Below are 14,869 nucleotides of genomic sequence, written 5' to 3' on the forward strand. Positions count from 1 at the left end.
GTCAACGCGTCAAAATAAACGTCCTCAGCTCATCAATTCGTCATTGAACGCAGGTGAAAATTGATTACAAAAATCATGACTCATTACAAAAATTACCACGGTAGTCATAGTTTGTGAAGTATAATGGGATTATCTGTAAAATTGATTTTTATACGAATACTAACAAATACCGCCAAATATTACAATGTACAACGGACTTTTATAATGCAAAAGTCACGTGACACTAGAGTCGTTTTTTTATTGACAAGCTGAAGCTTAGCTAAAAAAAGAGTAACCACATAAAAATAATCAAGCGGCAAGGATGATCAAGGCTATTCTCATTTTTAACAACCATGGGAAACCCAGGCTCATCAGATTCTACCAATATTTTGTAAGATAAGCGCATAGAAGACACTGAAGCCGCATTTGCCAGCTATTGCCATTCTTACTATTGATACTACCAGCAGATTAATTGAATTAGTGTCTTTTATTCAATATATCATAGTTGAACATGCAGCTTCAGATAAAACATTTGTGTACAAATACAAATTTTGAGATATGGAATGTTTATTTTTGTCTGATTGTTTTCTTAGCTTCAGTTCTTCATTTTGTTGTTGCTTATTTATTATATATGCATATGCTCATCTATATAAATGTAATAATTTATATTACATGTTCATAGTAGTCATTTTTATTTTTATATAATGTTAAACCACTAATGTTTCATTCGCTCCTCTGTATATTTTAATGTGGAAAATCCAAGGTAAAATTAATTTATCACGTTTCTTTTCACAGGCAGAAGACATGCAACAACAGATCATTAGGGAGACCTTTCATCTGGTGTCCAAAAGAGATGACAATGTCTGCAGTTTTCTGGAGGGTGGAAGGTGACATAATCTGCATAATAATGTTACACATAAGGGCTTACTGTTAACCATATCTCTACATCTACAGGTGCATCTCAATAAATTAGAATGTCGTGGAAAAGTTAATTTATTTCAGTAATTCAACTCAAATTGTGAAACTCGTGTATTAAATAAATTCAATGCACACAGACTGAAGTAGTTTAAGTCTTTGGTTCTTTTAATTGTGATGATTTTGGCTCACATTTAACAAAAACCCACCAATTCACAATCTCAACAAATTAGAATACTCCATAAGACCAATAAAAAAAAACATTTTTAATGAATTGTTGGCCTTCTGGAAAGTATGCTCATTTACTGTACATGTACTCAATACATGGTAGGGGCTCCTTTTGCTTTAATTACCGCCTCAATTCGGCGTGGCATGGAGGGGATCAGTTTGTGGCACTGCTGAGGTGGTATGGAAGCCCAGGTTTCTTTGACAGTGGCCTTCAGCTCATTACTGAAATAAATAAACTTTTCCACGACATTCTAATTGATTGAGATGCACCTGTAGTACTGTATGTGGATGGAAATCTCAAAAGTTATTTTGAGGTGCTCAATAAAACTGAAAAGGTATTTACTGTAGTTTTGCTCTTCACTTTTAGTTTGATCGGAGGCTCTGACTACAAGCTGATCTACAGACACTATGCCAAATTGCCTGTTGGATTATGGCACCACTGTAAAACCTGTTCATGATAGAAGTGTACACTACATTGCTTTTGTTAGTTATCTAATCAGCAAAAATGTTTTATGAGTGGAGGGAATTACTTGGAAATGGCAATGTATGGCTTTATGGTAACTCGTCTGAGTACGCCATATGTAACATATTTGATATTGCGCATCAGTAGTCCTGTGCATGTGTATATTTTTAGGGTTATGGTCCAGTCTCAGTTTAATGCTCTGATTCGGTCAGCTGAGCTGTTTGTGTTAAAGTATTGATTTTATGAATCGCATTTTGCATCCGATTCACAAACAAATGGTTCCTATGAAGCAGTTCTTTTAGTACATTAAAACATACAGGTAAATAAGTATAACTGGATTCCTGAACAAGTGACTCCTACGAACTGGTTGTTTTTAATAAATATATTTCAAATATTTACTATAATATACCCCAATAAGACGGAATCAAATTGTGAAATGTGTTTTGTAACTCAGGCCTAGCTGTTTATTCATAAGTCTTTTTTTTTTTAAGTTACTAATGAAAAACAAAGGCTTGAAAGTTTACGTTTTTGTTGTTTATTCCAGGTTCATTACATTCTCCAGGAAGTTGTCATGGGTGGGATGGTTCTGGAAACTAACATGAATGAAATAGTCACCCAAGTGGAGCTGCAGAACAGAATGGAGAAATCGGAGGTGAGTTCACATTGACAGAGTAACCGGTAATCGCTCCAGTTTATTCAGACATCTTTACATGCATTGCTGTGCCTCAACCCAAACAGGAAGGGACATTTTTAAATAGCTTTCTCTGAAAGATACATGCTAATTTTAACTTTAAAAAAAAATCAGGTTAAATAATATTGTACACATTAACTTGATTTTTAGCTGCATGGTTGACACAGAGCCTCGGAAATGTTTGTGAAAAACATGAATGATATCTCAAAAGACATTTTCATTAATCTTGTTTAGCATCACTTTCTTTTTCCTGCAAATCTTTTGGCTGTATCAAAGATGAAAGGCCTAAAATAGTGAAAGGTATCTGGGCTGATATCATTGGTTCACACAGTCACTGTGTTCCTGATATGCTATCTGGAGTCGAGGCAATAATGATTGATAATGTTTGACAACACTAGACGTACTCTTATGTATACATGGAAGGGGTTAAAATGAGGAAATGTTACATAAGACAATACAACACACACATTAAAGAGAACCAAAGCAACATCCATCCACAACATTTGGTTAAAGACCGTAGAAACAGGATGGTGGTGGTTCATAAACTCTACCGTACTTTGTACTTTGACAACAAAATGCAGTGTTTAACAGTTCTGTTGAGGTCAGGTCGGGGTCATGTAGTTTTTCTTGTATAACTTTGAGTTTGTGTTTGTAATTTTGTAGTATGTTTTTTATTTTAATTGTATCATATTTTGTTTTGGGCCGGGTTTAGCCTGAATTTTTTCACTGGACTTATAAGATTGGGTTACAGAATATTGTTCATAGGCCAAGTTTGGGCTTCAGTTTAATGCTGAATAAATCCAGTATGATAGTTCATGAAAAAACTAGAAGTTTGAGGTTAATAACAGTAATAAAATATATTTTTTTGTGTTTTGGCAGGGTGGTCTGTCTGCCGCACCAGCACGAGCTGTTTCTGCTGTGAAAAATATGAACCTTCCTGAAATACCCCGTAACATCAATATTGGGGACATCAATATAAAAGTGCCCAGTCTCTCCCCGTTTTGAGTTTGCATGTCTGATCATTGTGTTTTTTTGTGTGTGTTGTTACTGTGTTGACATTCATTGCCATAGATACTGTAGATATTGCCATTTATGGACTTACGACTGACCATCACCTGAGGTCTCTTAAAAATCCGAAGCACACTACTGGGTCCAATCATTTACAATGTACCTTTTCAATTTCAGACTTTGGTTTGCAGACAAACCTTTTCCAATTTTGATTATAGTGTTGTTTTGTATTTTGTCTGTGATGTAGCAAAATTCCACAGTACTGTACTAACATGTGTCATTTATGCCAACAGACCAACTACTAATGTTACACATTAATAATTTATATTAAATGTTACTTGGTCATTAAAAATGTTTTTGTCCAAATTCAAGTCTTACTTTTTTTAAAGGGGTCATATGATGCTATTTTAAATATCATTATTTTGTGTATTTGGTGTAACAGAATTTGTTGACATGCTTTAATGTTCAAAAAACACATTTTTTTTCAAATACTGTACATTATTGTAGGTCCTCTATGCCCCGCCTCTCTCAAACAATGCACCAAGAGCTTGTAACACTCTAAAGATAAATGAAATCTTGAAATCGCATCATATGACCCCTTTAAAGTTTTTATTAATTACTTAACAGATATGGACCATGAAAGGGTTCTTCACGGGTGTAAATATCTTTTGGTTACATTGCATTTGAGACTAGTATGAGCTTGATTCCTGACCTTCTCCACATTTACAAAATAAAACATTATATTAGCCCTTAATTTTTGTGTTAAAAAACATTTTATTGTCACAAAGAATCTGCAGTGTCACCAGATCTAAATGTAGAATATAATTTTGTGCACTTACTGCCTCTAAAAATTGTCAACAATCATGGGGTAAAATCTGTTTCATACATGAGAGTATGTCTGCAAATTTTTGACTAATCATGGTTGCACAACCAAAACAACAATAGCGTATGTTGAAATCTCTGATACTGCATGTTATCTTTGAAGATAGAGGTCTATCAAAGGTCCAGAGCCTTTAGATGACGTCAGGAAGTCATGAACTCCATCTCTTCTGACTTTAAAGATGCATAATATTTAATAACAAAACCAGATATCATTTTAATCAATTAAAAATAAAAACAAGATGACTTTTATAAAAAGTGCAAATCACTGCTAAAGTACTGGGAGCCTTTAGATTTAGTGAGGTAAATACTGCACAAAATAAATGTAATATTTATTGTTTTAAAGGTGAGTTTTATGGAGTCTGGTGATTTTGTTGAACACCTCATTTATAGCTGATATGGGTTAATACGATGAGGGTGGGATACCGTAAAGTCTGATAATCATTACATGCATTTTCAAATGAATGGTCCGTCTTGTGTTATTGGCTATATTTTCTGAGATACTTATCTAAATAATAAACGTCATGCCTGATACAATGTTCCTCCATAAAATAAACATATTCCAAAGGCCAAATCTTCGTATTACTTTCATCTTTTATTTGACATTTTTGTACATACTTAATCCTGTCCTTTGCTCCTGGTAAACATTAGGTAATTTAGCTAAACTGTTTAGGTAAACTGTTGTATAGTACATGTCAGCAAATTAAATTCAGGTTGAATGGATTCACAACAGTGCATGTTTTTTAAATATGCAAAATGGCTATTTATCAAGAAAATATTTATATAAATATATTATGTATATGCACTGATTAGCCACAACATAGGTATCAATGACCCTCTGAAACCCTCTGATGCCCTCTTGTACACTGGAGCTTTGCTGTATTAATTGATGAACCATTAATTAATGTGGGAGGAGAATCTTCCCAAGCCTTAAATAAAACATCCTGCAGATGTCAGTTTCACTCATATCATCCTGTCATTGCTGAAGCATGGGGAAGGGTTTCTACATCAGTAAAACTGTTGGGATAGTTGGGATTGTGTTAGCCGCTGGAGCGCTAGCCACAATCACAGCTCTCCCGGTGGTCTACTCCCAAGAGAAGTCCAAGAACAATGAGGTTAAATCCACAGATCCAACAATGGCACCATCCAATGAACCCTGGGACCAGTGGCGCCTTCCACAGACTCTTAGTCCAAAAATTTACAATATCACTCTGTGGCCACGGCTCCAGCCGGATCCAACAGGACTTTACATCTTCACAGGGCTGTCCAGCTTGGTCTTCAGATGTGTGGAAAAGACAAACCTCATCCTCATTCACTCCAACAAGCTGAACATGACAAAGCATCCCACCTTGATTGGACTTGGAGGCAAACCAGCTCCTACCATTGAATCAATTGTGATGCACACAAAAACACAGTATATGGCAATTCATCTGAAAGAAGAATTAACTGCTGGGGAAAGCTATGAGCTCTACACAGAATTTTTAGGAGAGCTTTCGGATGACCTGGGAGGCTTCTACCGAAGTGAATACTATGAGAATGGAATAAAGAAGTAAGACGTTTCTTTGACTTGTCAGTTCCTCCTATTCTACAAAAGACCTTTCATGTATAGTTAAATCTCCTTGTTCTTTTTTTAGAGTGGTTGCCACAACCCAGATGCAGGCAACAGATGCCAGGAAGGCATTCCCTTGCTTTGATGAACCTGCAATGAAAGCAGTATTCCACATTACTCTTAACCATGATCCAGCAACCGTAGCCCTCTCCAATGGTGTTGTGATAGGTAAATGAACACTTTATTCTGTACAGAAGCAGTGTTGGGTAACTGCTTTGAAAGTGTAGCTTACCAAGCATCAAGTTAATCATAATTTGAAAAGGTTAAACTTGTTTCATCAGTCAGTGTCTCTTTTTGACTTTCAGACGAGGTTAACATCACCGTGGATGACACTCTTGTAACCAGAACAACATTTGCGCCAACAGAAGTAATGTCGACATATTTGTTGGCATTTATTGTCAGCGATTTCATCTTCATTGAACAAAACATTGAAAATCTGCAGGTAACTTATCTTTTCAAAGATCTTCAGACAAAATTCCACCAATTTAATAATGAAACGTACTGCTCTATGCCCTAATCTAATTTAGTGAAGGTTAGAAAACAGCATGTGTTCATCTACTAAAACACTTCATTCTATAATTTATATAGATTAGAATTTTTGCCCGTCAAGAAGCCATAAATGCAGGACAAGGGGAGTATGCGCTCAGTGTGACTGGACCAATTCTCAAATTCTTCGAGAAGTATTACAATGTCCCCTATCCGCTGCCCAAATCAGGTAAGAACCTAAGATATGACCTATATTTTATGAGGCAATTCAATTTTTTTATTATCAAAATGACAATTTAAGTAATATTTGGGTTAAAACGTAAAATTTGTAGGCCATTTTAGAAGTTTTACTCATATCTCAAAATATTGCACAGATCAAATCGCTCTGCCAGACTTCAACACTGGAGCAATGGAAAACTGGGGCTTAATCACATACAGAGAGACGGCCCTGCTGTATGATGAAGAAATATCGTCAAATGAAAACAAAGAGAGAATCATTACTGTTATCTCCCATGAACTTGCCCATCAGGTATAATCAGGAGTCGTTTTTTTATAATTTGAACCTTTATTTTTATCAACCTCACAACAGTACAGTTTAAAACCCCTGTAATTCACCTATTCACTACCTTTTTCAGTGGTTTGGAAACCTTGTGACTGTCAGGTGGTGGAATGATCTGTGGCTCAATGAAGGTTTTGCAACTTACGTAGAATATCTTGGTGCAGATGAAGCTGAGCCGGATTGGAACATTGTGAGTGTTTGAAGCAAAAGCCAGAGCAATAAATGGTAAATGCAAAAAGATATCACTAAGAGCATATGAAATCATAACTGACTCTATTTCTATCCCACAGAAAGATTTGATCGTTCTTAATGATGTGCACAAAGTTTTCGCCATAGATGCATTGGCCTCGTCTCACCCCTTGTCGTCTAAAGAAGAGGAGATCCAAAGACCAGAGCAAATTACTGAAATGTTTGATACAATTTCCTACAGTAAGGTATAATGGGAATTGTTTTCTACGTTGACTATAATGTCTAATAATGAAGAACATACAGACTACATGTGGTTTGTCTGGTAATGCAGTCTCTTCCTCTAGGGGGCATCTGTACTTAGGATGTTATCTACTTTCCTGACTGAGAAAGTGTTTACTCAAGGCCTACAGGTAAAACCCCTTTGTACACTGTTCCTTGTTGTGCTGTACAGTAAAAATTTAATATGCTTTTGCAATGGAGAAGGTTTTTGTACATTCACAATAATTTGTTTCAACAGACTTATCTGGATCATTTCAAATTCAACAACACAGTATACACAGACCTTTGGGAGCATCTTCAAAAGGTATGTTGCAATTAAACAAGGCTGTTCAACCATGTCATTACCTGTTCCCTATCGATACTTCACTCGTACTGCGTCTGCTTAAGACGCTATGGGAAAAACTCCTTTTTCTCAGATGACGGAAGCCTTTTCAATGACGCAGTGTAGTGAATTAAAAACGAACCAATGACTCGGCAGTGGAGCTGCACGAGCCTATGGCGACGAAGCCCGCCAGAATGGGTGGGGCCATCTGGCTATATAGGCGGGCATTTCGCCATAGGATCCTCAGATTTCTTTTCCTTCAGCGACGATTGCAAGATCTTCGCTCTGCGAGACTCAAGCCTTCGCCAGGAACAAGCCTCGCAGCAGATCAAGACCCCTTCCTGCTCGGCTGACTTCGCCGCTCCCCAGCCGCCTTCAGCGTCTGCAGCAGCTGCGGTCTTCTGGTCCCCTGCCACCATCCGGCGATTTCTATCAGAGCAAAATTCTAAGAGCAAATTTTCTCGTGCCATTGTTGCAAATGCCGCGCCGTTACTGTCGTTTGTGCTGTCCTCCATGTCAAGGTGGACCAGGCCTGCGTAGCAACTCTGGCTCCTTGGAAAGACCCTCAGTGGATGGACCGGGGTGTTCCCCTGGAAATGGTCTGCAGAAGGAAGGTGGTTTCGACAGACGTTTCCAACAGAGATTGGGGAGCGTTGTGCGACGGCAAACCGGTTTTCGGCCACTGGTCGAAAGAGGAGGGTCGGCTTCACATCAACTGCCTGGAAATGCTGGCAGTATGTCTGGGCTTTCACACCTTTCTGCCGGACCTAAGGGGACACCATGTTTTAGTCCGCTTGGACAGCATGACGGTGGTGTTTGCCAGGGCGGTCTCTCCTCGAAGCGCCTCTTCATAGAGCACCTCTTGAAATGGGCTCAGCTCAACTTGCTTTTGCTGAGAGCAGCGCATGTGCCGGGCAGGTTGAACCAAGGTGCAGACATGCTATCTCAGAGCAATGCCCCTTCAGAAGAGTGGATGCTCCACCCACAATCAGTTAAAAGAATCTGGGAGATCTTCGGCAGGGCAGAGGTTGACCTCTTCTCCTCACATTGTCCAACTTATTTTTCGAAGCACAGGGATGTGTTGGCCCACGACTGGCCCAACCTCCTCCTTTATGCTTTTCTCCCGATCGCCCTGATCCTGCAGGTAATCAGGCGAATCAGGGAACAGAAACACACGTTTCTGTTAGTGGCCATGCTCTGGAGGAACCAAAACTGGTTCGCAGAGCTGTCTCGGCCCATTCCCCTAAGAGAGGACCTCCTCTCTCAGACGAACAGAACGATATGGCTCCCCCAGCCCGAGCTGTGGGCTCTGTACCTTTGGCCTCTCGATGGGAGCCTGCGGACTAGTGTTAATTTCGTTAACGAAGACTATGACGAAAAATGTTCGTTGACAAGCTTTTTTCCCATGACTAAGACGAGACAAAGACGAGACGATAATAAGGTCAATAAACGATAACTAAGACTATATCAACATGCAATTTCATTGACGAAATAAGACGAGACCTTTCACTGTTATAATTTTTTTCTTTTGTTTTAGCTGTTTTCATTATGTAGACAGAGAGATTGCATAAGTCTTTGGTATTAAATTCTATAATAAAAAGCCTATAATAAATCAGTACACTAGATGAGGTAAAATACACCATGTGTATGAGTCCACATTCTATTGATTTGTGCTTACTGGTGAAAGTGCAATACCTGAAATGCAAAAGTAAATTTCTCAAATGACAACAATCATTACGATTATAATTTTAAATGAAAATAGCTGACAAAATTAACACTACTGCGGACCTCCCCGAGAGCGTACTAAATACATTCTCTCAGGCTAGAGCACCGTCTACGAGACGACTCTATGCCCCTACATGGTCTGTCTTCTCCACCTGGTGTACAGCCCGCGGCGCAGACAAAATTTTCTGCAACATATCTCTGATATTGTCCTTCCTGCAAGAGCTGTTGCCAAGGCATGGTTACATACCTAAAGTGCTCTCGACTCCGTTCAGAGAGCAGGTAATAACTCTATTGGTGCTTCCTCCTTCGGAGCAAGACCAAAAGTTGAATTTACTCTACCCCGTCAGGGCATTGAAAGTTTATATTGAGCATTCCGCCCCTTTCAGGCAGTTGGCACAGCTCTTTGTATGGTTCGGCAGCCGCACCAAGGGGTCTCCGGTCACGAAGCAAAGACTTTCCAAATGGATAATTGACGCTATTGCGCTAGCATACGCTTCTATGGGCCTACAATGACCCATGGGAGTAAGAGCCTCTTCCTGGGCTTGGTCTAGCGGTGTGTCCATTGCAGAGATTTGTGTGGCGGCTGGCTGGGCCTCGCCATCCACATTTACCAGGTTTTATAATCTGGACGTCCCGGCCTTACAGGCCCGGGTCCTCTCTGCATAAACGGGCTCACTCTTATCATTTGACAAAGCAGTGTGTTGGCGTTTGCCTTCTTCTTGTACTTTCTTGGCCCTCACTGAGTTCCGAGGCTGTACAAAATTCTCTTGGGACGATTACTCAAGGCCGGGCCGACCTCTGTGAGTTTGGCCCTATTGCCTCCTGCAGGGCTTCCCTGCAAAATACTTGGTCCCTCTGGGCCCCTTTTGGTGCTTAAGGCAACTTCAAGTATTAGTCTTTCCTCTAGCATAGCACGGTGGGATTGTACTTGTTCCCCATAGCGTCTTAAACTGACGCAGTACGAGTATCGATTGGGAATGTACTCAGTTACTAACGTAACCTCGGTTCCCTGAGATACAGGAACGAGTACTGCATTGCTGGCCGTGCTATGTAGCTGTACAACTCAGTCGTCGCTTCAGTCTAAGTAACCTGAGGATCCTATGGCGAAATGTCCGCTTATATAGCGAGATGGCCCCGCCCATTCTGGCGGGCTCTGGCAGGCTTCTCACCATAGGCTCATGCAGCTCCGCTGCCGAGCCATTGGTTCGTTTTTGATTCACTGCACGAACCAATGGCCGTGTAGTTACACTGTGTTATTGAAAAGGATTCAGTCATTAGAGAAAAAGGAGTTTTTCCCGTAGCGTCTTAAGCAGACGCAGTACTCGTTCCCGTATCTCAGGGAATCAAGGTTACGTTAGTAACCGAGTACGATTTGTTGCCACAAAACACATGTGCTCATATCTGAAATGTTGTAGGCTGTGGACAGCAGTGGTACCACTCTTCCCAAAACTGTGCAAGAGATTATGGACCGCTGGATTCTTCAAATGGGCTTTCCTGTGGTCACTATTAACACGGCAACTGGCCAGATCACACAGGAGCACTTCCTCCTGGACCCTGAAACTAAACCAGACAGGCCATCAGAATTTAAGTATGTCAAAAAATATTTTGAGGAAAAAAAAAAAAACTTTATCACAAAGTACCTATTACTGATTTCAATCAAAGCGCAGTTTACTAGATATGAAACTGAAGTATTTTCTTCCATATTGTGACATAAATATGAGTAAAACAAACAATAAAAAAAAATAGGATGGGGACTTGACTCTATCAATCAGTTGTTGATTGGACGGAGGCAGATTTTCTTATTGTGAGATTGCAGTCGATTGTAAGAAAGGGGCAGGGTTAAACAGACTAAATGATTGGAAAAGTTTGGCATACATCACTGGAGAGAAGTTTATAGTAACGCCGTAATGAAATATATATGCACAGATGAATTGTTCAAAATTAGATCAATAACATATATTTAGAATGATTTCCTTTTTCATACCAGTTTATTACATATATCCCACTTGTGGAATTAATGTATCACAATATTTTAATTTTTTTCAGTTATGAGTGGTTTGTACCAATTTCATGGACAAAAAAAGAAGCAGTACAATCCCTACACTGGCTGCTACAGAAAACTGGTGAGTTTAAATATCACAGTTATATTTACAGTGGAAATGATAGGTCATCCAAAAATGACAATTCTGTCATTACATATTCACATTCATGTTGTTCCAAATCCTTATGAGTTTGTTTCTTATGTGGAACTCCAAAGAAAAAAGCTAAATAAAAGTAGTCCATAATATTTGTATACTATATTTCAAATCTTTTTATTTTATAAAAAGCTAGAGCTATTTTATAAATATGGCCATTCTGTTAAACTTCTTTTTATGTTCCACAGAGCCATTATGATGAGTAAATGATGACAGGTTTTTCATGTTTTGATGAACTTTGCTTGTAATTATATTCACAAATTCTCATTGGATGTCAATAAAGGGTAAAACTGTATTTGCTTTAACAAATCCATGTATTTCGGCTCTACTTTTCTAATTTAGACCAATCGGATCACATGAAAATTAGTGGTGATGAGTGGGTTCTGGCCAACATCAATGTGACAGGATACTACAGGGTTAACTATGATGATGAAAACTGGCAACGCCTACTTAATGTTCTCCAGACTTCAAGACAGGTAAGAAGAATTACATTAATTAAAACAGATTTGTATTGTTGGATTGTTTGGATTTCTTTTCATTCAGTATAATAATTGACAGTAATTTATTTAATTTGATTTCAATTAGAGCATTCCAGTTATTAACCGGGCACAGATAATTGACGATGCTTTTAACCTGGCCAAGTGAGATCTGAACTTCATTCTTCAAAGTTATGAGGCTAATTTCCAGTCAGTCCAAATACTAAAAGCATCTTTTTCCTTTACAGAGCAGGAATTATTGAAATGACATTGGCTCTAAGAACCACGCTGTTCCTAGCCTCTGAAACGGAGTACATGCCGTGGGAGTCTGCTCTCGATAACCTGGACTACTTTTACCTCATGTTTGATCGCACAGAGGTGTACGGCCCCATGCAGGCAAGTTTGTCTTGAATATTTCATAATGTCAACTCAACTGAGCTTGAATTATCACATTATTTCATACCTGCAGACATACATTGGAAATCAAGTGAAAAATTTGTTTGACTACTTCACAAGGCTTACAAATTGGGAGGATGTGCCTCCAGGACATACTGACCAGTAATTCATGTAAATACACAGTAGTGACAATAACTATTTAGATTTGCTCTCAAGCATCTATTCATTGTATTCATGTCTTTGTATCTGCAGATATAATCAAGTAAATGCACTCAGAGTTGCCTGCAGCACTGGTCTTGAAGCCTGTACGACTCTCGTCAAAACATGGTTCCAACAGTGGATGGAAAATCCAAATGTCAACCCGTGAGTTTTACTCAATAGAAATCTTAGAGTATCTGATGATGTTTCCTGAGTGCATCACAGTTAAAATGTATATTGATGCACACTATTTAATTGTAAGTTTATTACCTTAAATTCAAAGGATATTTCACCCAAAAATGAAAATTCTGTCGTTAATTACTCACCCTCATGCTGTTCCAAACCAGTAAGACCTTCGTTCACCTTCGGATCACAAATTAAAGGTGCAGTAGGATATCTTTGAAAATGCTAACTTTAGCCTGATAGCACTGAAAACGAACGTCCCACCCTCCCTGCAAATCACTGTCCAAAGCCACACCTCCTGAACGCATATATGCTCACAGATCAGACGATCAGAGACAACATTACTACAATAATACATCAGGTGTCATTCACCGGTGAGAAAACTTTATCGTACAGTTAGTAAAAGTACTGTAACGGAGGCCAGCGGGTAGGTGCTGTGCAGGTAAACCTCACTCCCCTCAAGAGGTGCACTAGCGTCTGATGCTGGTGGCTGCAGTCTTCAGCCTCCTTGTTAGTGCGCCCGCCTCCCATGGGGTTTGAGGACCACTCGGAACAAGAACGAGGTGTGGTGGTATGGACCCGGGGGTAGTTCATGTTATCTACTGTTACAGTACTACAATACCAGGAAGGAAGATTGGGTTGTTGATGTTTGCCTGCCAATCTCGCTCTGTTTGCACAACCGGGTGCCAGAGGTATGCAAATACATATGTTGACAGGCAGTTAGGAAATGTTTCTAGGCCCAGAAAAGTAGTAAGGACATCGGTGAAACAGTCCATGTGACATCAGTGGTTCAACTGTAATTTTACGAAGAATTGTTGAATAAAGTCATTGTTTTTGTTTTCTTTGCACACAAAAAGTATTCTCATAGCTTCATAACATTACGGTTGAACCACTGATTTGTAATTGAATTTGTAATCTGAAGATGAATGAAGGTCTTACAGGTTTGGAACGGCATGAGAGTGAGTAATTAATGACAAAATTTTCATTTTTGTGCGAACAATCCTTTTAATAGATTACCATTTAACTGTCATTTTTACATTTTCTCACTGCTTCAGTATTAAGGCCAACTTGAGGTCTGCAGTGTACTGCAGTGCCATTGCTGCAGGTGGTGAGGAGGAGTGGAACTTTGCTTGGGAGATGTTTGAAAAAGCCACTGTTGCTTCAGAAAAAGATAAACTGAGAGCGGCAATGGCATGTGCCACTGAGCCCTGGTTACTGAACAGGTGAGCTCACTGCAGGTTAATGCTGACAAATACATACAGCTCTCACTGTATTAAGCTAAATACACGTGCTTTGATTTATGTTGTAGGTATCTCAAATACACTTTGGATCCAGAAAAAATTCGAAAACAAGATGCCACCTCTACCATCATCAGCATTGCAAGCAATGTGGTCGGCCAACCATTGGCCTGGGATTTTGTTAGAGCCAACTGGGAGTACATTTTCAATGAGTAAGAAAAAATACTGGGGACTCTGTTTGATTAACAATACAGATAGAAGTTTTCTTTAACTACATATTCACTTCTTTTATTTTACAATTAGGTATGGTGGTAAATCTTACTTATTCCCCAATCTGATCAGTGGCGTCACAAACAGATTCTCAACTCCATTTGAATTGGAACAGGTATGTGATCTTCCCAATAACTGCTATATTTATTTGACTGTCATCTTGTACAGCAGAAACTTATATTTGAATGTTTCTTAATCTACTTTCCTGTTTTAAAAACACAGCTGATACAGTTCAGGGATGACTACGCTCACATAGGTTTCGGTTCAGGAACCCTTGCCATTCAGCAATCCATCGAGAGGACTAAGGCCAACATCAAATGGGTCGAAAAGAACCAACAAGCAGTCTTAGAATGGTTTATAAATCCATCGTAACTTTGAAAGATGCAAATACTGTAGTTTGTTTGCTCAGTGGAGGAAAGGAACACTGGGATATTGTTTTGCTTGGCCTAGATGAGCATTAAAGAAAATGCTTATTTATAATTGATGATGTTCTAAATCTCAGTATTTTCCAGAGCTGCTTTCTTCCTATGATGATGTATACGACATGCAAATATCTTTCTTTAAGGTGTGCCTTGGTATAA

General features: G+C 39.0%; 1 protein-coding gene and 1 long non-coding RNA gene across 2 annotated transcripts; both read left to right on the forward strand.

The window, feature by feature from the left end:
- The first annotated feature begins 86 nt into the window (after positions 1-86).
- LOC107714038 (uncharacterized) lies at positions 87-1,536 on the forward strand. The gene is made up of 3 exons (XR_001636950.1): positions 87-370; positions 775-866; positions 1,490-1,536. It is a non-coding gene; the product is annotated as an uncharacterized LOC107714038 (long non-coding RNA).
- A 3,616-nt stretch (positions 1,537-5,152) lies between these two features.
- On the forward strand, positions 5,153-14,660 carry LOC107713998 (aminopeptidase N-like). Its single transcript, XM_016519689.1, has 20 exons — positions 5,153-5,712; positions 5,798-5,940; positions 6,078-6,214; positions 6,361-6,487; positions 6,633-6,787; positions 6,894-7,007; positions 7,108-7,251; positions 7,351-7,416; positions 7,524-7,589; positions 10,748-10,920; positions 11,379-11,455; positions 11,870-12,003; positions 12,113-12,168; positions 12,252-12,399; positions 12,473-12,561; positions 12,652-12,762; positions 13,836-14,003; positions 14,090-14,230; positions 14,322-14,403; positions 14,511-14,660. The coding sequence occupies exons 1-20, from the start codon at positions 5,153-5,155 to the stop codon at positions 14,658-14,660; spliced, it is 2,841 nt and encodes a 946-aa protein (XP_016375175.1).
- The last annotated feature ends 209 nt before the right edge of the window (positions 14,661-14,869 follow it).

This window comes from Sinocyclocheilus rhinocerous, unplaced genomic scaffold, assembly GCF_001515625.1.
Source record: "Sinocyclocheilus rhinocerous isolate Xijiao unplaced genomic scaffold, SAMN03320098_v1.1 scaffold568, whole genome shotgun sequence".
Classification (NCBI taxonomy): Eukaryota; Metazoa; Chordata; class Actinopteri; order Cypriniformes; family Cyprinidae; genus Sinocyclocheilus; species Sinocyclocheilus rhinocerous.